General features: G+C 37.6%; 1 protein-coding gene across 2 annotated transcripts in view; it reads left to right on the top strand.

Annotated features, from left to right (window-relative positions):
* The window catches only part of LOC122806570, a 674,088-nt gene that overhangs the window by 545,512 nt on the left and 101,981 nt on the right, over positions 1 to 26,595 (top strand). For both annotated transcript variants that reach the window (XM_044077107.1, XM_044077106.1), the window contains one exon: positions 10,802 to 10,915. In XM_044077107.1, the coding sequence (XP_043933042.1) occupies positions 10,802 to 10,915 (114 nt within the window). The remainder of the gene's footprint in view (positions 1 to 10,801; positions 10,916 to 26,595) is intronic.

Genomic DNA, 26,595 nt, shown 5'->3' with positions numbered 1-26,595 from the left:
ATTGTATGGATCTCTATGGACAGTCCTAATTACTGTGCTCATTTGTTTTATCAAGCTTCTTACTTCTGAGGTTTTATTAACCTTCTGCACTCTATTTCTCTCATTGATCTTGATATATCTATCTTTGTCTATTAAATCAAGCAACTCTTCTCTTAACTCCTTTTCTTCCATACTGAGGTCACATCTCTTGTTTTCCATTTCCTGCGGTGATTCTATAAAAAGTTCTATAGCATCTTCCTGTGACACATTCTTTTCAATTTCATCTTGTGTCATCTGTTGTTCTGTGATATGGGAACTCACTGGCCTATCTCTCCTCAACATTGACTGTGTCAGAGTTTCCACAGTTTCCTGTTCTTTTGCTTGCTGTCTAGCTTCAAGTGAATGTTTATACTGGTTTCCTGTGGAAGGCTCCAAAATATATTGATATGGCACGTGACCAGTTACTTCCTGTTCCACTAGTTTCCCCTTAATTTGGATATTCATTGCTCTATCTTGTTGTGGTGCTTTCTGCATTTGATTTTCTACACTGAATCCTTCTCTTTGCAGCTGTTCCATTACTTCAGTTTCTATTTCTTTGACTTCTCCATTACTCATCCCTTTTTCTACTTTTCCTCTTGGTCCTCTTATTTTTTGTATTGTAAAGTTTTCCATATCTGGATTCTTTTACCTATATTTTTCTTCAAATACCTTTGGTGCTGCTCTTTTTGTATTAGTTAGTTTTGCTTTCTCCTTTGCATAAATATTACACCATATTAAATCTCTTTTCCTTTCCCCTGTCCATACTTCTTTACATATCTCCTGATCTTCTTGTTTTTCCTTATTCTGGGCACTCACTCCATCATACTGTGTAGTCTGTTTTAGACCTTCTGCATTAAATCCTTCACTTCGCAGGCACTCCATAACTTCAACTTCTATTTCTTTAACTTCTTACTAATCATCTTTTCTACATTACATCTTTGTGCATTTAGTCTGAATGCCTTTGCCTGCATTTTTCTTGAATATCTTTCAGACTGCCTTCTCCATATTAGTTAACTTGGCTTTCTCCTTTGCATAAATATTGCACCATATCAAATCTCTCTTTCTTTCCCATGTCCATATTTCTTTTTTACATTTTTCAAATATCTCTAGGTTTTGTTGTTTATATTTTCTCACTTCCTCAGAGGCTTCTTTTTCCAAAGAGATCAGTTACTTGATCTATATACTGTTTTTCGAAATTCTGTTGTATTAATGAAAGCAAATTTTTATTTGAAGCTTGTAACAGTTTTTCCTGTGGAAGTATTTTTCTTTCTTTCCTCTAATTTCTCTCTTAATCGTTTTGTATATATTATGTCTGGAAATTCTGGGCTTTTTGCATAACAGTAACAATACATAACGTCTCAGTACAGGTAGCTCAATTTACAATGAGCTCTGTGCATAATTGTGGATTGCCTTTGAGAGTAACTTAAGCTTTAGCTGTCTCATTGGAGAGCCACTAGTTTTAAAACAGCAAGATACAGTACTGTTTGCCTTGGGGCAAATTCTACTTAAATACCTTCACTTAGGTATAATGTTTTAAGCAGTTTCACTTGGGTGCAAGGTTTGACTCAATGTAAATTGTACATAGCCTGTATACAACTGTTGCATTCTTTCAGTATGCTAAATTGTCCTTGATACATTATTCATTGAAATTCACACCATACTATAGTCCCTGTTTTCTAGCTTACATTTTCATGCAGTTTTGTAGTGTTTAGCCTTTTATGCCTTTTATACTCTTTGGTTTGTTATGATATTTCATTGTCTATCATTCTGTTACACTGTGTGCTCTCAGGTCATGGTTAAAAAGAGTTGTTTGAACCACTCCTCTTACTTACTTAAAGAATAAATAAGTATACCCTAAAGTGTTTTTTGTGTAGCTTGTTACTACCATAGTTTAACTGTGCTATACTAAGATTTGGTTAAGATGTATGGCATGGAAAAGGTGGGTACAGATTCAGAAACACATTCATTGAAAACTATTTCAGTAAGATGTCAATTTGCATTGGAAATGCTGCTACATTTACTATATAGAATTTGATTGCCCTGAATGTCCATTATGCTAATCACTGCTTTCATTTAGTGCTGGGAAATCTGTGCAAAAGAAAACATTAGTGTTGAACTTCTGAGGTGTTACAATACTATGTTGTGAAGTCCATCAATGCTAACTGCATAATCCAACCTGATGTAAAAAGTGGAGTACTTGTTTTGCAGTTCTTCTAGTAAGTGATATGTATATGTAATTCTCTTATTTGCATTTCTAGTTTGTATGATGTAGTATTATCCTACCAATGGTTTTGCAGTTCGGCTGAGACACTTTTACCTCAATATATGATAGCTGACTTGTTTGTATACAAACTTGCATTGCATTTTCTTTCATTATTGCTTCTTAGCCTGAAGATAGTAACTTGACTGAAAACATAATAGAGAATTAGGCAGCATCAGTGCATGGTGTGCTCCTCTTCCAAACTCAGAAGCACAGTATTTGTTTTCCTCCACTTTTGTTACTGCATGCCAAGTAAAATATAAGATGGGAGTTTGTGTCTGTCTATTTCTGACCACAGGCCTGGCAGGTCACTGTAAACTTTATTATGAAGTAGGAAACACACAAGCTTTAGCAGTACTACAGCTTGCATATTTACAGCTGCACAATATAAAGTACATGGTATGTTGTCAGTACTATGGTCAGAAATGGATCCATTGCATCCCTGCCTACAAAGCTATTGCAGTTCTCTCTATGCAGGTCAAGTACTGCATCAATGTTAAAAGTAATTGATGCAGGTCAAGTACTGCATCAAGTACTTTTGTCAGCTAATTCTTCTCCACTGATAAGTTGTTCAGAAAAGGGTAGCATACTTCAGAATGGCATGCTTGATTTAACAGTGCTGACATTGCGTCTTTAACACATACCAACTCATATCAACACAAGGTTGGCTTCATTTCTAATTTTGTAAGAAATTTATATGCAATTATTCTTTATGAAACTTAGCTTGCATCACATTGATGCTCCTGTAATGGTGGTAAATACCTTTAAAAAATTTGCCCTTTTTAAATCACTAAGTGTCCCTCTTGCCCTCTGCTGCCCCAGCCTTCCGCAGCTTCAGGCACCCCTGACCTTTTCACTCTAAATCTGTCCAGTAGCTTCTGTTTAGCAAAGCACTTCTAGGTTAATAAGCACCACTGAGCACATCAGATTTCGGTATGGCAGAGACAAGCAGCTGAAAGTAGGAAGCACAAAGGTTTGTAGCAAACGTGAGCATCTTTATCAAGTGCCAAGCAAATGGAAAAGGTGCAGATTTCCTTTTTATATCAATGCTATACATAATGCAGATGTACATCAAACAATGACTATGAATCTCAAAATGAAGACAGCCTCATTTACTCAAGTCTCACATTGTAAATACATTTCTCATTTTCTCATTTACATGACCCCTAACCGGGAAAAGCTGAAAGACAGTTATTATTGTAAATCAGTTTCTTACTGCCATACATAAGCACAGCCTATGTCTTTGAATTACACCTCACTTGTGTACAACCACTGCACATACCTGGTCTGCTCGAGTGTGATGACCACTAACACCAATGATAGTATCAACCATCAGAACGTAGAATAGTACATCTACCCTCCTTAGCCAGCTAAAAAGGGTTAAAAAAGAAAACTGGAAGAAGGAAACATACCTCAAACAAAAATCTGAACATTCAGACTTACAACATTTAAATACTTTCATATAATTATGTAACAGCCAGGGAGCACAGTTTATTTCTTCAAGGTTGCTTGTACTGACTTTTTATCTGTTGTCTAAATGTTTCACACTTTCACTTATCCAGCAAAGATTTTGGCAGAATCAGAAGTGCCTGAGAAAGTTCCAGATCAGCTCTTCTAGCCTGATTGCTCTTCTCAGGGGAAGAGCTGCTTTCCTTTTGATGTGCTTGTCTTTCTGTGCCCCACTTTCCCATGCCTTAAATATTTTGTCTGCTGTCATTTCCTTTGACATAGGTGTCTTCTTTGTGGAAAAGAATAGCTTGATCTGAGACTACTGGTTATGTTAGCAGGGAAGCAATGCTCTTTATGATGGGCTGATGTTTACTCATGAGACCCTGAAATTTCTTTCATTCAGATTTAAGCAGTTCTCATGCCATTTCTTTTTCAAACAAACATCACTTTTGTCCTGTAAGTGAAAGCAGCCAGACTGCTACTGAACTTTATCAATAAACTAGTGGGCCTCCATTATAGATAATAGTAGGTTCCTTGCTTCCTCTGACTGCACTACTAAGGCTGCTGAGTATATATGTTGTACTGTACAGCCTAAATGCATAGTTATACTACTATATTGTGCCTTGGCTTGTTATAGTGTATACAAGTCCTTTTGAATTTTGCACTGCAAATGTCAGTGGCTGTCTGCCGCCAGAGCTACATTACACATACAGCTATTAGCAATCAGCCTGTCTCTTAATGACATGGTTATTAGGATGTTGGGGCCACCATTTTGTTCTCTACTTGTAAGACCAACTCTGTATGCATATTTAGTCACTGGATTAATCTAATAAAAGGTAATGCCAGAGTTTGACAATCTTAAAAAAAAGGTTGTAGCAATTTTTCCAGTAGAGTTTCAGGATGACTGATAATCTCTACATTCTCTCAACACAACCTGTTTTCAAGGTGATCAGTATTTCATTTTATTCTAAGTAACTGAATGCATTGATTATCAATATTACAGCTATTTTCACAGGTCCAGTCAGTCACTTCTAGTCTGTCCTGTGATGCAGTAAATAGAAGCATTGCATTCATATACTGTGAGACCTCTTTAAACTTTGTCAAATATTGAAATATTTATCTGTCTGGTTAGTTAGTTAGTTAGTTAGTTAGTTAGTTAGTTAGTTAGTTAGTTAGTTAGTTAGTTAGTTAGTTAGTTGGCATATTGGGTTGATCTCAATGGACCATTTGTAGACACAGCCCGGCCCCCGGGTGAATATGATTACATAAGAAATTAACAATACATATCTACAGGTAAAAAAATATGCTAAAAAAAAAATAGATATTTATATATATATATATACAGATGCAGGAATATGCTACAACATTTAGTTCAAGAAGCAGTTAACAATGTCAAAACATGGATGGAAAAATCGAATTATGCTTAGCAGAGCTTTATGGGTAAGATTTCCATTCTTACCTTTTACAGATTGAGGTTATTTGTTGTAAAATCACAGTACACGTCTTTAAAGGGGACCTATATTTCTATATATTGACATCTCTCTCTCTCACTCTCTCTCCTATTTGCTTAGTTCTGAATTTATATCACATAAAGCTCTGTAGTTTGGAGAGAGCATTTTCAAAGAAAGATTTGCAGAATATACTTTTCATCTTCGTAACTTTCAGTAATAACATGGCTTGAAGGTTTAACTTCTCAGGTGAGCACACATCTATTGATTAATACAAACAAGCATTGCAGTGCTATATAGCTTGCGATGGATGACATGAAATGCAAAACAGAATTATGTATGCATCATCCTTTGTAATGAAGTTGACAACAGATGCCTTTTGAGAGTAATGAAATTACATGTTTTTGCAGAAAGTTTTGGAAGCAAGTCCAGGAATGTGTATATATATATATATATGCTGTGTCTGCAGTATTTAAGGAAGTGGCCTGGAGCTCATTGAAGAGTATAAATTATTAAGTAGGATAGATAAGAGGATTGTCTTAGCCACAGCAAGCCCTGGGGGTGTGTAAATAACATTTTGTCATGTTTAGCACACATTTCACAGTGGTTTTCTTAAACATGAGGCTAAAAGGTTCTAAGGAGGTGAGTGACAGATCACTGGCCAAATTCAAGGAAAATTGCTTGACTGAATGTCAGATATCTGCTAAGTGTCTGTGGTCAAACATATTTCTTCTGTGTTAGCCTAGTTTATGACAGACAGTGAGTATCTTACTGATAACCTCAACAAGGGGCACCTCAAAAGCAGAGAACAGAGGTGTTCAAGGTCAAGCTTCTGAAAGTTCTTAGAAGATTAAACAGAAAAAATAAATGAAAACATTAGAGAAGATTTAATAATAAGCTTAAATTGCATTATAAATTAAACCTAGAATGCAAAATTATCTCGGAGAAAGTTGTTGAGGAATAAACACGTTACTGAGGCTGTGTGCAAGAAAGTGCAGGATATGCTTAAAATTCAGCAATGACTGTCAAATGAAATATACTAAAAATATGTCACTAAAGTCAAACACCTGAAAAATATTAAAAATATGTCACTAGAGGCAAACACCGGAAATATACCAAAAAATGTATCATTAGAGACAAACACCTGAACTATACTAAAAATATGTCACTAGAGTCAAATGCCTAAAATATATTAAAAAGCTGTCACTAGAGTCAAATGTCTAAAATATACTAAAATGTGTCACTAGAGTCAAACGCCTAAGATATAGTAAAATATGTCACTAGAGTCAAACACCTGAATTATGTTAAAAATATGTCACTGGAGAGAAATGCCTAAAATATGTTACAAATATGTCACTAGAAACAAATGCCTGAGATATTGTAAAATATGTCACTAGTAAACATCTGAAATATGTTAGAAATATGTCACTAGAGTCTAACGCACAATAAGAATGCATGTGGTCATCTTGCACAGTTGAGGATGCTGCAAGATCTCCAAATAACCTGTATGTTATTCACAAATATGGTGAAAAACAGAGACCTTAATATCAGTCCCTGAAGAATAATTCTAAAGGTCAGTAACAGGCTAGAAAATGCCAAAGAACATCTTATTCACTACACTACTTGGCAGGTAGTGAGCAGTCTATACCCCCCCCCACACACACACGCACACATGCACACACATGCACACATGCACACACACGCACACACACACACACACACACACACACACACACACACACACACACACACACACACACACACCATATGAAGTGCTGTGCAGGGTGCATTAAACAGATCAATGAATCAGGTTACAGTTATTTGCCCAGAGGTGCATGTGCTTGAAAAAGAAAACAGTTAATTTGTATGTAGGAAGCTTGAGTGTGAGGATTCCATCAGAAAGAAGAGAGGTCCATTCACTGAGAAACTGACTGGGTAATAATTAAAAAGAATTACTGACACTAATATGACATTATCATTCATATGTAGATAGTATAGTGACAAATATACTCTTACACATATATTTTCTTCCTTAACACCAACCATCTCAAAGAAAAAATGGAAGAAGAAGGATGAAGCAACATATCAAATTAAAAGACTATGCTCCCTCATGCCACAAGAATGAGAGGTGTAATAATGTTTTATAATTTTTAGTTACTGAATATGCATAATTGTCACACACTGGTTAATCCCATCTACTAAAATGGTTGTTCTACAACAAATAACAATATTTCTCAGTGGATACTCTGAAGCATGAACTGCTTAACTTACCTACAAAGGCATTATGTGACTGTTTTGGCTTGTACCTTGTAGCTATGGCACTTACAGAGTATTTAAAACCCTAGTATAAGATTTATGTGCCATCCTATACAGGTGTTATGGGTAAAAGCTCCTTCTTGCTTGTTGAATAAATATGTCATATTTTAATTTTGCTACCACTATGAGTGGATGAAACTGAATGTGATAAGGATTAGAATCACCAAACTGCATTTGCCAAAAAAAAAAAAAAAAAAAAAACAGCCAAAAAAACACTGTTTTAACTGTTTTTTTTTTTTTTTTGCAGGAGGTACAATCATCCCTGCACTCTCCACACACCATGAATTTATATATACAAACCTCATGGTCACACTAGTTCAAAGAAGGGGCAAATCCCCCCGCAAAAATGTATCACTCATATGGAGGAACTCCAGTCACTAGTGGGTCAAACCTCAGTCAACTGAAGCTCAGGAGTTGAATCTTCTTCTACCTGTAGCCAGGTCACCCTTTCAGTTTTGCTTGTATTAAAAGAAAACTGTGGCTTGGACCAGTCTTTTATGAGATCATTTTCTGTACCCCATACCAGTGACTACTGAACCACTTTCAGGGCTGCTGCCACTCATCTATTCCCATTAACGAGGCAAGAACACAGCCATATTGTGGTTGTCACTAAGGAAGCTATCAGAGGGATTTAGACTTTTAAGCCCTACCATTCATCATGTTTGTAAGGACCCATGATGTACGCATGCAGTGGGTCAGTGTATGGACTTAACAGCCTGTTTCTGTGAGTAGCATTAATGCAAATGCCCCACTACCACTTGCAGACAGTTATCTCCTGTGAGGATCGTGACTAGCTCGCATCTCATCATTCCTTTCTCATCCAAGTGGGCTCCTCCACTGCCTGGGCTGCTTATCACTTCCAGGTTATCTGGGGTGCACTAAAGCTTTCATTTCTCCATGCCAAGGATCTGGCTGAAATCTGTGAAAGGGGCAATGTAGAAATCCTTTGGTGGTACAAAGCATTTCTGTTTCTGAGTAATTTATTTCTTATGTTTCAATAGAAATCTACATCTGAATTCAAGCTATGCCCCCATCTGCCTCTGAGGTATCAGGTCCATGCACATTTTGTATACAATAACAAATGCAGAAGAGAGCTGTTCAGTAAATTCATAATTCAATCTGTCATTCCGGATATGTCAAGTTACTGAAATAATTTGCTTTAGATCATTCCAATACCTGACTGACAAACTTCTCAGCATTCACTTTTCAGTTTTACATGAGAGTTGGCAAGAGCCCCATAAAAGTATGTATACACTTTCATTTATTTCTGGCTTATCAGTTAACATATTCACTTTGCTCTGAAAACAGGAACACTATTCCTTAACCTGGAAATAGTTTCCTAATTATACACCTGGGCCCTAAGCATTATAGGTGTTACTTGCATTCTGCCCAAGTTATCATTTAGAGATATGAATAAATGAACAGTTCCTTTAATATTTGCAACTAAATTTTAGTTCATAGCCCCAGCTGCCATGCATGGGGCACTCAAAATCAGTAACAACCACTTATAGATTAGATGGGGCTGTTCAGTAAATTTGCATATAACCTTAGGTTCATAGGTTAGTACTAAGCTAACCCAATTATCTCTTGTGAGACTCAAACCCTGCACCTTGTGTTTGTAAGGCAAACACCTTAACCAGACTTTGTTAAACTCAAAGCTATACATGAAGTGGTGGGGTAATTCTTGGTCCATATTTTTATTCTTTTTACACAAGTTACATTTTACTTTATGTCAATTGTATGCTCACTATTATTATTATTAATATATGTTAATGTGATTATCTGTATGATTGTATCTTTTGTTTTCTACGTAGCATTACTTATTCTGTTATCTTCTCTGTCCTAAGATTTATAACTGTGTTTGAATTGAATAAAATATCTAAAAAACTCACTAACGCTCTGCTTCCCACAAGATGAACTGCATTTTCCACAGGCATGACCACAGCTGTCAAGCAGATGCAAGGGGCGGAGGTGCCACACAGGCAATGCAGACTTTTTAAGAATATCAAAAAACTCATGTAATATTGTAGTGATCTTAGAAGTCACATTCACATTTATGTGTAGTCATGCAGCCATGCGAGTGACCACACTAGTGGGGAAAAGTGAAGGTGGCCTGAGTAGCAGATGACCTGAATGAATGGGGAGGAGTGAACAGCTGATGCTAACAAAATCCATATCCAGACATAATATTTCAAAATCCATACACATTTCATACCAGCGCAAATATCATGATTCAATTCCTTAAATTCTATCTGTCCACAATTTTGCATGTGTGTGTGTGTGTGTGTGTGTGTGTGTGTGTGTGTGTGTGTGTGTGTGTGTGTGTGTGTGTGTTTGTATGTGCATGTGTTTGTGTGCAGGTGTGTGAGGGCACATAACAGTCCTGATAAAGCAATTTAACAAAAGTGCTTAATTATTGGATCAGTTCTTAAATACGATTTCAAAGATGCTTGAATAAGGAAAATTAGTTGGTAACGTGATATATTTCTAATGTCTCAAGCTATATAATTGATTTACAAAGAGTATATAAAAATACCTAAACCTACATGGCACTACTCAGGTTTGCAGTACTAAACAAAATCAGGTAAATGCATCTGAAGAGTTTCTTTTTAACTCTTAGTTGTAACTTCTAATATGAAACTGAATCTAACCAGGGGTGGTACAGGAAACAGGAAAAGAGCTCTGGTCTGTGACCAAAAAAAGCTTTGGACTGCATTATACAGACCTCAGCAGTATACAGTACAACCCAGATGAAATGATGTAAGCACATTATGGTCTCTGAGCAACTGTTAAAGTTTTAGGGGTTTCTGTTTTATCCCCTCAAACCTCATCCTACTGCCCCAGCCCACATCACTCCACTTCCATGTCAGGTCTACCAGAAATCCTCCTACCCACCCAAACTACTCCAGTATTATTGGGGCAGGTCAAGGATCCCAAGTGCATCCTGGGGTTCAGCTTGTCTGTGCTTCTTTTTGTGGTTCTTTTTATATGCCCTATCCACTCCCATCCCCCACATAAGTGTTAACTGCATCCAAGAATAACTGCCCTCACTGGACCCTGAGAGAGCATCATCAAAGTGCACCCACTCACTCAGGATGGGAATACCCATCCTTCCCTGCTGCTACGTCAGTCACTGGAGTTACAAATCGAAACCAGGTCACCTGGACTGCAGTCAGAGCTTTATCCATCTATGGCATTAGAGAGGCTACTGCTAAAATATTTTAATCAAATGCACTTTTTCATGTTGAGCAGTTTATTTTCCCCATTTGCTTCCACTTTTCCCTAACCAGTATATTTTCTTTTTTAACAGAAATTCCTGTTATTGTGATTGCAGCATCTGCCGTTGCACTGGTATTTGTTCTTTTGTTAATTATTGGAATATACTATGCAAAAATGAAGAAGAAAAAGGCAGTGAGCAGTCCAGGTAAGTCATGTTGTTTCAGCATATTTGGTAGTGTGCTTATGACATTTTGTATTAAGAAATATGAACTTCTTAGAGAATGAAAAAGAGATGGAAGTTCTTGCACAGTTACGTACCAGAGAAAAACACTGGCAAAAGGTTTTAAACCATAGAAAACACAGTTGTGATAGGAATATAATATAATAGATATTCAAGAATGATCACTTTTCAGTCTTCCTTAGAAATGGATTTGTGCTGCAGAATGTTTCATGTGTGGTCTGGCTAGCAGAAATGGACACTTTTCCCTCTCTCAGCCAAACAAATGCCTGCATCCTGGGGTGTCAGTATGATCCCCATATAAAACTGACATCTGTCCTTCTAATCTTCACTTCTTTAATGTCTGTAAGCTTATCAGCAAGCAGAGCTACTAGCACCAAGTGTTAAAGTATGTTATGGCTAAGGACAGCTAAACCATAGGTTCTAGTCTGTGCTGACAGAAGTCCCTTCAAACCCTGAGCCCTGCCAAAAGTATCCTGACCAGAGTAAATTAGAGGCCTCTTAGATGGGTGTTGTGTTTAGAAGGGGGGATCCATTGCAGCACTTTCATGGCCAAGGGAAAGGAAAGGCCTGAGAGGAGGGAGGGAAACCTAATTGCAACTGTAATCATACTTAAACATCTATTATTACACTTCCAAACAAAACCGTACTATGTTTGCTGCTCACTGCTGCAAATGTCCTTCCATCTGAGAAGGTTACCGGAGCTTAAAGGTTTGAAGGAAGGTAGAATCTTTGTCCAGGGTCACCATGTCATGGTCCGGAAGATCAGGTCCCAGTGATACAGCCTGGAAAACTGGTCTGTGGAAGACCATTTATCTACCTCCAGAATAGTCTAAGACATGACTCCACCGAGAAAGGCTATAGACACTGCAATGCTTTGGGGTGAAAGAGAACTTTTGTGGCCTTTGACAAATTTACCACGACAGGATTGCACTGCAGTTTGATAGTCATTTGGTAATTGTCTACTTTAACACTTGTTTCCTTTCTTTCTTTTTTATGCAAAGGAGGGAGAGAGATGTTCAGCAGAGGAAATAATCCTAGTTTTGTCCAGGTAGTATTTCTGTTGTCCATGAATAGTACAAAAATCTTTCATGTTTGTTTTGGAAGAGGAAACAAAAGAGACAAAACAGGGAAAAGCAACAGAGAACAGGTACTTGCATTAAAGTTATAAGAAGACATACATACATTCTTATGATGGTAATATTTTACCCTTCAAAGATTTCAATATCTTCAGTTTCATTCATCTAGATATTAATAAAGATTTGTTATGTCTTTTTAAAAAGGGCTTTTCTTTTATTCTGCGAAACAAGACTGATATTTCACATCTCTTGGTTGAATTATAATTATTTACTAAGAAATTAAATTTAGCTATCTTATACAATGACATGGTTAACAATTAACCATTAGACACAATTAGATTCAGAAAGAGAAATTTATTTCATCATCCTATCAAGAATGCAATTTCTGTTTTTGAAAAAATGTTGTGAAAAGGACTTTTGTAATTATGAAAGATTTTGACAGACAAAGCTTTCTAATTTATCCAGGACTAAACATAATTTACTACCTACTTTGAGCCATTAATAAACCTGATAAAGGTGGTGGTATGGTTATAGCCTGTAAAATTGATTTTGTTGGAAAGTTTTTTGATACACTTCAGGTTACAGACAAATACCTACCAGTTTCAAGGAATGAAATCCACATTGCATAGAGAAAGATTGATTTATTCTTAGATAATTCCCTTTCCGACGGATGTATGTCCTTGGATTGCTACAATGTTTTGGTGAATAAACACCCTCATATTCCAGCACGTTTTGGTATTCCCAAGCTCCATAAATATATCATGCATGCCCCCCTAGGTTGATAGTTGCAGTACAGGGTTCAAAGACCTACCCTCTCACAGTTTTTGTGAGTAGAACTCTGAAGGACTGTTTCCTTCAATACATATTTTAAAAGATCTGTGGAGTTTCCTAAGTAAATTCACTAAGTGGTATATTAATGAAAACACTGTATTTTGACAACTGACATGGAAGATCTCTTTACTTCTATCCCACATGAGAATGGATTGGAACTTTTTCATTCCACACTTTTGGAGCTTGTACCTTTAGATACTACTACTATCAGGTTTTTGATGGAATTAATAGAAATTATATTATATAAAAATTTCATGAAGTTTGATGGTGGGTACTACAGGGAAATCAGGGATGTGACCATTGGTTCTCCCTGTGCTCCCTGTTATGAGAATCTAGTTATACTTTGTTGGGAGAAGAAATAAGTTTTTGATTCCTTTTACAGATCAAACTGGGATTTATATTTATGTTATTTACGTATACAGCACACCCTCCTGTCTCAAGATGAAAAATGCACCAGCACGACACCAGAAATTAAAAGCTCAAACTTTAATCCAGTTGAAGAAACACACACTTCAGTAGTAGCAAACCATAAAAAACACAACGGTTAAGCGCTTTCATCCACCAGGGACTTCTTCAGAACACTAAATAAAACTACTACCAGCCTTAAATACTAAATGAGCATTAATTAATTAATTAAAAATCACATGTTTCAAATTGAAGATTTAAAGTGCTAGTGCCTAATAGTGCCAGTGCATATGAACAAACTTCCTAAGAAACACCAATACTATTAAACATTAAATAAGTTGTAATTCAACCTATAACCTACGATTGTAGGATGGATGGACCGCATTGGGTGTTACTACCGGTTTTTGGATGATATTTTCCTTGTGTGGAAGGGGAATAAGGGTGAATTAGACGAATTTCTCAGATACATCAACTCGTGCAGTGATCATTTTAAATTTACTATGAATTCGGATAAGACTTCTATTCCATATTTAGATGTGTTGGTTACACTACATGAAGGTAAATTTAAGTCCAACATTTATAGAAAACCCACTTTTAGCAACTCCTACTTGCATTACACCAGTAGTCATCCGTGGGCCCAAAAGAGGAACATCGTAAAAGGGCAGTTCATTCGAGCTGCAAGGATGACGTCAGATAGTAGGGACTTGGATGAGGAGTTGGCCAAAATTGGTACCTTCTTTTTAGAAAGGGGATACCCTGAGAATATGATCAATGATTTACGGACATATGTTCAGCAACAATGGGGGATCAGATACACCCCCTTGTTGGGAGGGGGTATATTGTCCAACACACTGAACCATACAAGTGATGCTGATATGATGAACAAGTTTGGGAAAGCATGCATTTTGCAGTATGGACCTTACTGCAATAACATTAAAAATATTATTCTGAAAAATTGGAAGATACTCAAAGTTGACAAACGGGTCTGGGATGTAGTTGGGAGCGAGCCCCAGTTTGTACATAGGAATGGTCTGAATTTGAAATTCATGCTAGAGAACAAACATACTAGGTTGGATAATAGGAGGGGGACTACTAGATGTGGCACATGTTCGCAGTGCCAATACATCACGGCTGTGCAGGAGGTCACCTTAGAGAATTTTAACAACACTAAGGTATTTTTTCAAAAAGGGAATTGTAGATCTGACAATTTGGTCTACCTAGCCCTGTGTACTTGTTGTCCCTGTTTTTACGTAGGCAAAACTACGAGGTGTCTGCGTAAGAGGATCTACGACCATCAGTACAGTATAAGGAAACAGGATGAGAACAATGCTTTATGGAAGCATTTAAAAGCAAGTAAGGAATGTTCTAACTTCAGCTTTGGTATTTTAGAGATAGTTAGATCGAACGCTAGGGGAGGGGATGTTAAGAAACTAGTGAGTGAAAAGGAAGTGAGGTGGCAGGTGAAACTAAATGCATCTACTCACCCTGGTCTTAATGAACATATCTCTATTAAACCTGTTTTAGACAATCGTAGGTTATAGGTTGAATTACAACTTATTTAATGTTTAATAGTATTGGTGTTTCTTAGGAAGTTTGTTCATATGCACTGGCACTATTAGGCACTAGCACTTTAAATCTTCAATTTGAAACATGTGATTTTTAATTAATTAATTAATGCTCATTTAGTATTTAAGGCTGGTAGTAGTTTTATTTAGTGTTCTGAAGAAGTCCCTGGTGGATGAAAGCGCTTAACCGTTGTGTTTTTTATGGTTTGCTACTACTGAAGTGTGTGTTTCTTCAACTGGATTAAAGTTTGAGCTTTTAATTTCTGGTGTCGTGCTGGTGCATTTTTCATCTTGAGACAGGAGGGTGTGCTGTATACGTATTTATCTTGTGGACTGTTCTCATTTTTTGTCTTTTTATTTATGTTATTTGGTTGATATATTCATCAACTGGACAGCACCAGAGGCTGACATACTCTATTTTCTTGATTACATCAGTAAGATCACTCACTTTCTTAGGTTCGCATACACATGCATTAGGGATAAGGTTAATTATTTAGATGTAACTGTGACTCATCTGGTACATATTAAGAAGACAATGAGGCTTGGATTTCGCTTAAGTAGTTTATTGCATACAAACACATCAGGATGGATGGCAGGAACATTGAACTTAAATGAACTATCTAACTAACTGACTGACTACATACATGCATGCTCTCTCTCTGTTTGCTCATTCAAAATGGCACTCTAGCTTGTACGAGCTCAGTACTTATATGCACATGCCCACTGACTGGAATGCTTCTTAAAGATATATCACACACTCTGATCTACATCCTCCCTCTTTGCTGAGCTGTGTCATATAAACAATAAGAGTTCAATAAGCATGCAATTATACAGACACTAATAAAGAAAACAACAGTCATGTCTAGGTTGCTGTGTATCTGGAACTAGGTTTTCAGATTCGACCTAACCTTGTAAGGTAATAGGACTGTGTTTAGCAACAGGGACAGTCACTGGGGAGTGTTCTGCTTGAGGACTCTTGGGGATTTTCTCAGGAACAGGGATTGTTGATGGAGTGTCCTTTGGAACAGGAACATTGGACAAGTCACTTTGAGAACTAGAGTCTTTGTCACAGGCAAGGTGCTGTAACCCTGGTTCAGTCATTGGTAACAAATGTTTCTGATTTCATCTTCATAGGTTCATAGGTTCATACTAGGCTATCTGCCCGAGGGCATTTACAAGCCTAGCCCATAGTTTTGTGGCTTACGCCACCCCTTTAGTATGGGGATCTATACCCATTATTTTGCTGTGCCTCTGTCGAGCAGTGACACTGAGGTAATCCCTGGGGTATATCTGCGATCTCCCATCCATTGGTCAAGATTTCTCTTGAACAAGGCCAGCGAGGTGCTCTGCCTCACATATACCGGGATTTTATTCCACAGCATAGGGAGTCTTTGGGTGATGAATCTATCCCTCCAGCACGTCCTATTAATAGCCGTGTCGAGGTTTAAGTCTCCGCCTTGTGGCTCTGACGGATCTAGATTTTTGAGGTGAAGCATATTCATCAAATCTGGGTTTGACATGGCCTTGTATGTTAGGCAAAGGTCACCTCTGAGCAAGCGGTAAGCGACTGAATAGAGCTGGAGTTCTTTCAGTCGGGCAGCATAGGACAGATGTTTGAGACCCTTTATCCTTTTGGTGAGGAACTTTTGTGGCCTCTCCAGCTGCTGCAAGTGTCGGGTCAGATACATTCGAATGGGGCATTGTACTCAATCATTGGTCTGATGAGTGATGAGTATAGGGAGACTATGACCTCCCTTGATCTAGATGAGAATCCCTTCATGATAAGGTGGGCAATGTAGAAGGTCTTCCTAACTACTTTAGCTACATGGGTGTCGAATGACAGACTACTATCAACCTGGGTCCCCAGGTCCCTGATAACTTCTTCTGTGCTCAGTGGATTGCCACCTATTTGGTAGCTAGGGGTAACCTTGTTTTCCTGAAGGGTATGACTATGCATTTTTGGCATTTAACTTTAGGCCATGGCTCTGGCACCAGTTATCCGTTTCTGTGAGACCCTTCTGAAGGATATCTGTGTCAGATGTGTTTTCTACTATGGCACCCAGTTTGCAGTCATCTGCAAACTTTGTCAGCCATAACCCTCCTGTGTTTGCTTGTACTTCAGAAAAGTAGATGCCAAACAAGAGTGGGCCCAGGACTGAGCCCTGTGGTACACCACTTGTGACAGGCTTTGAGTCGGACATGGCGCCAGCAACTCTGACCCTGTGGGTTCTGTCACTCAGCCAGTTTGCAACCCATCTTGTGATGTATGGGTTAACATTTAAGCTGATGAGTTTTTCAATGATACCCGAGTGGGGTATTGTATTGAAGGCCTTCGCCAGATCGAGGTAGGCTGTATGGACTGACTTTCCCTCATCAATGGCTTTGGTGACTGTTTCAATAAAGTCAACCAAGTTTAGAAGGCATGATCTGCCTTTGACAAAGCCAAACTGGGATGGATCCAAAGTTTGCAAATTCCCTATGTCTTTATTTATGAGGTCCATTATGATCCTCTCCATGACTTTGCAGATAAGGCTTGTCAAGCTAATGGGCCGGTAATTTCCAGGGTCGGTGGAGGCACCGCCTTTGTGAAGTGGGACCACAGTTGCAGTGCGCCACTCCCTGGGTACGTATTCAGAGGTAAGACTATGATTAAACAGCTGTCCTAGCTGTGGGTTTAATTCCTCATTGAGTTCGTGGAGCACACAGCCGGGGACACCTTGTAATTCCACAATGTACTACCTCAGCTCTTGACAAAGCCTCTTTACAAATCCAATGCGATCAAAACCTTTTGACATCTGCATCCTCACTATCTCCCCTTTTTTCAATTAACTGAGCGGTTTGCGGGTTTTATCATAGTAAGACTTTTGGGATAAATGCTTTTTCAACAGTTGGGCTTTTACTGCCTTATTGTTCTTAGCACATAGAACCAACAAATTACTATTGATTGGTAATGTGTTTCTGGTTTGTCTCAACATAAGTCTCTGGGCAGGTGAACCAAGATGCTTATCACAAGGAATGTTTCTGAGATTTGACAAGTTGAGAAAAACATTAGTATTGTCACGTCTGGATTTTTCTAACAGCTGTTTTACACTTACATTCAGCCAAGTAGTTTGACTGAGGGTTTTCAGGACTACTCTTAATATGAACAAAGTCCCATGCTTATGCAAATCTCTTGAACTGCTGACTTATATACTGTGCAACATTATCAAAAATAACTTTGTCCAGACTACCATGGACAGAAAAATGTCTCTTCAACTTAGTAATGACAGTACTGGAAGTTAGGTTAGCAAGTAGGTCAATCTTGGACCAATTTGAATAAGACTCTGCTAACACCAAATAATGTTGACCATTCCACTCAAAGATATTTATGGCTACTATCAACCAAGGTAGTTTAGGAATATGGCTTAAATGAAGTAGCTCTTTTGTTGATGTAGCTTTGTACTGTTACATACTGAACAAGATAAAATTACTTTTTCAATATCTTTTGACATAGAAGGCCAAAATAAGAGTCCTTGCTCTTTTTTTGGTAGAGTCAGTTCCTGGGTGACCACAATGAAAGATCTTAATATATTTTTGTTGCAAGGACTTTGGAACAATCATTTTTGGACCTTTCATGATGATATCATTGTCTGACAGAATCTCATCTCTGTAAGGAAAATACTGCTGCACTTCTACTGGTAAACAAGATTATTTTGTGAAGGCCATCCTTGATCGATAAAGAGGTTAAGCTTTTGAAGAATTGGATCTGAAGCTGTGTGAGTTCTGAGTTCATCAAAACATGTGGAAGAAAAATTACTCACTTTCATTATCTCAAAATCAAGTTGCTCATTGTTATGCTGTTCTGTGGATTTTCTGGGCAATCTGGATACGGTATCAGCAAGATAAAGAGGTTTGCCGTTCATGTCAACAAGATTGAAATTGCACTTTTGCAATTTGAGCATCATGCGTTGCAATCTGACAGGAGCTGTATGCATTGGCTTTCTCAAAATAATGACTAGAGGTTGGTGGTCAATTTCTATCTGGATAGGTCGACCATGAATATAATCATGAAACTTTTAACATGCAAACACAATTGCCAAAAGCTCTCTCTCACTCTGGGCATATTGCATCTCATTTTAGGTGTGAGTTCTCGATGCATAGGCTACTGGTCTACCCTCTTCAAGAATGACTGCACCTAGACCAAACTTAGAAGCATCACAGGAAAGAGTAACTGGTTTGTGAAAATCATAGTAGTGTAGAGTTGGTGTACTAGCAATTTTCTATTTCAGGACATCAAATACTCTTTGGTGTTGCTCTGACCATGGCCAGATTACATCTTTGCATGTCAGCTCTTTTAGCGATGCTGAAAGATGGCTTAAATCTGGAATGAACATGCCTAGACAGTTGACCATGCCAAGAAAATGTTGTAGGGCTTGAACACTGTCAGCAGCTGGCATCTCAAGAATTGCTGTTTGCTTAGAAGGATCTGGTCATAACCCTAAACTGGTACATAAATGACCAACATAAGCCGTAGCCTGAATTTGTACTTCTGAGTATTCAGCTTAAGATTCACTTCACATACTCTTTCCAGAACTTTCTTGAGGTTTCTGTCATGTTCGACTTAACCATTGCCTCCTACTAGAATATCATCTACTATAATAGCACACGGATAGCTGAAAATAATTTTGTTCCATTGCTCGCTGAAATACTTTACTGGCAGAATTTATTCCAAATGGCATTCTCTGAAATCTGTATCTCCCAAATGGTGTACTGAATGTGGTTAGCAATGAAGATTTTTGATCAAGCAAAATTTTCCAAAATGAACTATTTGCATCTAAGACAGAAAAAAACGTGGCATTTGGCATGAGGGCAGCATCCTCCTTGACTTAACACATTGGATGATGAGGCCTTTTTAATGTTTTGCTCAAATGTCTTTGATGAATACATATTCTGATATCATCTGAATTTTTTATGAGCTACTGCCATGGAGGATACTCATTCAGTTGGTTCTTCTACTAGATATATTACTCCTAGCTGCACCATTTTGTCTAACTTGACCTTGACTCTGTTCTGAATAGCTACTGGAACTTTCCGTGCTAGTCTGACAACTGGGCTGACCTCTGGGTATAACTTCATGGAGTGCACAACTGGGAGTTTGCCTAGTTTCTCTGCGAAAATATCAGCATACTCATAAATAATAGTTTAGGTGAAATCTGAGCTGTTGTCATTTAGTCTTACATGGTGAATTTCTTTGTTAAGTGAAAACAGTCCCATTTTTAAACTGTCTCTGAGACCTAATAATAAATGCACGTGTCTCTTAACTACTTAAAAATGCAAGTCATAGCTGTTTCCAGCATAGTAACATGAATGCACTACTAAGCATTTGATTTGAATTTCTTCACCACCATAAACAACAAGCTTCACACAGTTTGCCAGATCAAGTTGTTCTGCAGCTTTTACTCTAGCAAACATTTCTGCTGACATACTATTGCACTTTGAGCCATTATCTACTTTGAGCTCCATGGGGCTCCCATTAATATGAACAGTACAAAAGATCTCATTATTTGCCCACAAATCTACAGCATTGACTGTTTCATCAAGCACAAACACACCATCAACATAAAAAGTAGGGTTGCAGCTCTCTAATTGATCAACTTGTCTCTCTCTATCCCCTCTTTTAATAAAAGACTGTGCCTTGTTCAATTTAAAAAACCTTTTGAAATGATTCCATTTACTGCAAGAATAGCACTGCTGACTAAAAGCTAAGTACTTTTTTTCGCTTGGGTTCTTGATTTCCACTACAATTATGGAAGTTGACTAGGAGATTTGCTATGGGATTTGCTAAGACACCCCTGCACCTTTCTGCATGTACCTTAGGCCTTACTGAAGTAGCTCTGGGTTTCCCTGAAGCTGTCTGAGGCTTTGTTGAAGCCTAGCCTGTGTCCACCATGCCCTTAAGCCTGTATCTGTTAACCTTGTGCTGCATACTATCTACATTGGCTTTGGAAGGTACAGAAAAGCTTGCTTTCTCATTTGTAAGCATATGTGTGTGCCTTTCTATCAGCTCATATATCTGACAAATCTCAATGGCCATATTCAATATTAAATCACTATCTTGAAGCAAAATCTTTCTCACTGTGTCATTATTAATGCTACACACAAACCTGTCTTTTATCAACTGATCTCTTAAATCACCAAATCTGTATGTTTTAGCTTTATTTTTCAAGTCAGTTATATATGCTCCAAAAGTTTCACCAGCCTATTGATCTCTTATGTAAAATAAGTGCCCTTTCATTATAATATTCATCTGGGGGGGTTACACATTTCTCTAAATTTACATTTTATGCACTCAGGGTCTTCCCACTTTTCAGCAGGTACCACAATATGGCAATCATCCCCCTCCCCTGCAAACACAGCAGGTGCATACACAAATGAATGCTCTCTTTCAATGGCCTCTGAACCAGCTAAATTAAGCAAAATAAATGCCTTTGTACATGCATTTGTTTCAGAAAAGGCAGCATGTATGAAAATATCATATTCCTGCTCACTCTCTAGTTTTCTGCAATACTGTTATCAAACACAAGTTGTGTGGGTCTATGAAATCCTTCTGCCATACCCACAGATTATAGTAAACATGATGCAATATTGACCCTTGTAATTATGAATGAGCATGCACCCACACCAGGTACTTGTAATCATAGTCAAAGGCACAATAAGCACTTTGAAAAACTGTACTCTGCGAAATAGTCTTTGAAATGACTGTACTTTGTAAAATAACTGTACTGTAATACGGCACACACTTGCCAACACTTTGCACACTGTGTATATTGCAAATAGCTTTAGTTAATGCAAAAAAGTAGCACAGTGTGAAAAAAATATGGTCTTTTTCCTTTTTTATACATTTTATGTGATTTGGATATTGTTTCAAACATTTTTGCAATTATTTCAAATATTTCTATCAATATGTCACAGTTTCTGACATTTTATTTAATAAGACATTTGTTCTGATAGTTCTGAATGCTTCATTTTATATTCGTAGTGAAAGAAATCATTTAAGCAAGTTTTAGTACCTGGAAGTTGTTTCTGACCTGTTTGCAAGTTGTTTGAGCAGTTGGGAGGATCCACTCATGTCTGTTCCTCCACTTCTAACCATTTGCCTCATGGCTAGTACTCTGGATCCCATTCTGACACCATGTCGCTCATCTTGTACATATTAAGAAGACTAGGCTTGGGTGTTCATTTAAGTAGTTTATTGCATACAAACACACCAGGATGGATAGCAGGAACATTGCACTTAAACACATTATCTAACTAACTGACTGACTACATGCATGCATGCTCTCACTCTGGCTGCTCACTCAAATTGGCACTCTTGCTTGCATGTGCTCAGTACTTATATGCATGTGCCCACTGATGGAATGCTTCAAGATGTATCACACACTGTAATCTACAGTACCATTTCCAAAAAGGGCACTGTTTTAGAGTTCACTGTTTATGGAAAACCTACATATTCCAACACTTTCTTGCACTATAAGAGTTGTCAACAATTTTTCTTTAAAGAGAATATAATAAGGGTCAGCTTGTTAGATTGGCAATAATGTGTTCCACTTTTGATTATTTTACCTCTGAAACTGATAAGATCATCATGATGTTTTCAGAAAGGGGTTATCCTTATACCTTAGTCAAAACATTCAGTTTGGAGGGCATATCTGAATGAGGTAAAACATATGTCCCTTTATTAGGTTCCAACTTTAGCCAGACACAGTTGCCCAGTTTACCATCTACTGATATGAATTTATACAGCACATCTATCAACACGGATTTTACTAAATCTCTTGTGTTAAAATTTAGCAGTGATTCTAAATATATCAAAGGTATGGTATGAAATAACTAGAATACTTTTAAAACAGATGACCAGAGATGCAATATTCTGGCCAAAGAACCTAGTTTTATCCATAAGATGGACAGGAACTTAAAGGATATTTTTGAAACAGCACACAGTAACATACCCAGTAGAAGAAGTACTAGTAAATTTGGTTCCTGCACACAGCATTCATAAATTTTAAAACATGAATATTTAGATTTTAATAATTACTGCACTTCTAGAGTAGAGTGTATTTTGTAAAAGGAAAGTGCTTGACGTTGGGTGTAATTTACTAGGTGCTCCAGATGCTCCTCATTTTATATAGGTAAGTCAAAAATCCATACAAAAAATTATCAACAGTGTTATGATATCCAATGCAGAAACACTAATAATGCTCTGCATAAACACTCTGCAGTGCATCAGCTTTAAACATTTTTAATTTGGTATTATTGAAGTGGTGATCCTGGACAAGCCGGGTGGGGAAATTGTCATTGGGAGACCCATACTGAATACAGGGAATTATTGTGGCAGCTTACATTGAATGCTTCACTTACCTGTAATATCAGTCAGTCTGAGATCTAATTACCTCGTAATTAATGTTATTTGCATTTTTTTTAATTTTACCTTCATTTTCATTGTTTAACATTTTAAATGTTGCATTCATAGAATTTATGTTTTATTGATTCAGGCAGACTTTTAACTAATAAGTTGCAAAACTTACTTCCATTTTTTGTGTTTAATATCAGATATGCAATATGTTTTTCAAATGAAATGTTTTTGTTTAACATGGCATTCTATTGGCTGTTTAAGTATTTCTACTTCCTTATAGTCACATATTTTTTAATCCTTTATAAACTACTGCATTTATTTCGTAAACAGTTCTGATGAGGTCCTAATATTTTATATAAGAATGAAGAGAGTTTGACCACTTTGACATTTTTTGGTTAACGTTTGAATAAACTAGATTTTTTTTTATTCATTGCTTCCCCTTTTTAAAAGTTACTGGTTCAGTTCACTTCATGGATACTACAGGAGCCTTTTTCTTTGGTTAGGAGTTGTACATCTTTCGGCTGCATGGTCACATGCTAACTTTTGAAGTTCATATATTCAGAAATAAAACTGATAACTGAATGCATTGTTTTAGGAAAAATTTTGTCACCACCTTGGCCATGAAGATAGGATTCATGCAGAGACTGATTCTGTCTGTATGGAAGACCAAAATACTCTTTGTGTATTAGGCTTATAATTCTGAAGTACTTCAGGTTGAGGTTATTGCAATCAATGAGGATGTCTCCCAGGTTAGGAATTTGAGAGAGCTTGCAGCTTTTAGCCCAAAGGAGATCTTGGTCAGTTTTTCTAGGACAAACTAAGGTCCAATGAAGGGACATCCTCTCTTCTAGGAGACCCAAGATGTAATACCCCCTTTAAGAAGTGTTTGAATGGTAGTTTAGATGATAAGTGTAGATCCACTGAAATGCAGGCAGAGATCAATGAAAGATGTTTCTTCAAAGAGGCATACCCAAGCCCAGGACTGCACTTCAGGCAATGCAAAATCAGAGACACTGAGGCTTCAGTTGGGTTCTGATTTTTTTGTCTTTGGCACCATATTGAAAATGTGTCTTTCTTCAAGATATTAAGCACATCCTCTGAGAAAAGGTAACTAAAGGGGAACAATGCCAGATCAGCTAAGTTGCCAGATGGAGCATTGTTAGGGTAGGGTGTGTCAAGGACTCCTTGCGCTGAGTCAAGAGGTCCACGTGTTAAAAGCTTATGGAGGACTTCCACAGCACTAAGGAGAACCAGTACTGCTTAGGGTAAAGGAGATTATTAGAATAATATTTGGTCCAGCTTCCTTTAAATTCAGTATCACCCTGGGGATCAAGGAGAAGCATAAAGAAATTATCTGTCCAGTTCGGGGTGAAGGGATTTGCTACCCAGGCTTCCCCCAAGATGTAATGGAGTGAATTTTCCTCAGCTGTCTGTTGTCTAAAGAAGTAAATAGTCAATTTCTGGAATACTCTATTTGTGGAATAACAGAAGAAAAACATTCCTATCCAGCAGACATTTATTGGAGATGTGACTTTGACCTACTCAGATGGTCCACCAAAATGCTCTGTTGGAATGGAACATGTGATGCCTGAAGCTGCATTCCCATGTGCAATGCTATCTCACATGCTTTGATCACCATCCAACACAAGTAATAAAAGTATGTGCTTCCTTATTTACTTATGTACCACTTAACTATAGCATTGCTTGTGATGAGATATAGTAGCCCTTGTTTCTACACAAGTTTAAAGATGATTATAGCAGAGATTTCTGACACAATCTCCTTGATGTTACTGGACTTTTTCCTCATGTTTTTATTCCACTTGCCACAAACTTAAAGGTCTCCTGATTTAGCTCCAAAGCTAAGTGTTAGACACCTGAAACCAGGGTCTTATTGTTGGGTTGTTGCTTGAATGTCACCCTTTGTTTCAACTGAATCTGAATGACCCAACACATCAGTTCCTTTTTAGCACATAGTGGGAACAGAATCATGTGGTCTAATGGTTGTGTGATGCTACCACCCCACCCACAAGATGTCACTGTGTATTCCTCATATGTAGTGTTGCCTGAGGAACTATAACAATGCTGCGTGGCATGTGCTCCAGGAATAACAAGTACTATGTGGCTAATATTGATGACTATAAAAATAGGTTGCCAGGAAGTCCATCTAGTCCCAGGGTAGAAACTTCAGCATTGAGTAAATTTGTGTCCCTAGGAATACTGTAGATGACATGGAAATTGACTTTGCATAAAGAATACTACATTCTAAAAACAAATCCAGGGTGAAATTCAAGGTATCTTCTATCCTGTCATGTGCAGACACTTGAATAATGTAGTTAGTCAGATAAGTACTGGTGTGTATCCCTTGGGTTTAGCAATGAGCATTTGCTGTAAGCAAGCACTCTAGGAGCAGTAGCCAAACCATGAGATAAAGAAGTAAAATTATTATATCATTTCTTACCAAAAATATAAGAAAGCATCTGTGGTCCCAATGCTTGGGAATGTGAAGGTAGGCATCCTTGAAATACAGGATGACAATCCAAGCTGAGGAGGGACAAGAAGTTGAATGGCCTGAGGGCTAATATCTTGAACTTTGAAAACTTGAGGCACTAGTTTAGGGTTAATAGATCTAAGACAGCTCTTAATAGCCTTTCCCCTACTTGGAACTAGGAACAGGCTTGATTAATTAATTTTCCAAGTTTTTCCCCTGGTATGGCTTTTCTATTGCATCTGTAGAAAGAGTTCCTCTAGAAGTGACTTTCCACATCATTGACTGCTTGGAAATGGGGAACAGTTTCACGGGGACATAGGCCATCAAGTTTCTTGGCACCCTCTCAACTTACCACAGTTGAGAAACAAAAAGGAAAAACAATAAACTCATGGAACTTTGAAATGTATTTAACAGTTGTTACACAATCTCTATGCTACTGTTACTAATAAGTAGTAGTGAAGAGTTTATGTAACCTCCTTGCTACAGTTACTGATACACTCATCTACTAAATACATTAATGTAAACAGTTGTAATATCACTGATTTAGGGGATAAAGAACTGGCATGCCCTCCCTTGCTAATGAAACCCCCTTAAAGCATATTCCCAGGCAGTCACCCCCTTTGTCTTACCCTAATTCTGGCTCTTTACCTTGAAACTTGTTTTTAATTTAATCTTTTATCTTTGGGATACCACCTGTAAAATCCACTCAAATTTGGGTTACATTTTTCAAAAAGTCTGCAAACAAGAATAGTCTGTCTTAAATCTCCTTAACACTTGGAAGGCAAAAATGGGAAGGTTTGGGAAAAATAAATGCTGGGGAGGAGTTTGGGTAAGGAAATAGGAGAAAAAGGAGCCATGATGTAGTTATGGCTGCACCTCATCAGGCA

Source organism: Protopterus annectens, chromosome 7.part0 (assembly GCF_019279795.1).
Source record: "Protopterus annectens isolate FY-2018-M chromosome 7.part0, PAN1.0, whole genome shotgun sequence".
NCBI classification, from domain to species: domain Eukaryota; kingdom Metazoa; phylum Chordata; order Ceratodontiformes; family Protopteridae; genus Protopterus; species Protopterus annectens.
Note: the sequence above shows the minus strand (reverse complement) of the source record. Positions and strands in the feature narration are given on the sequence as shown.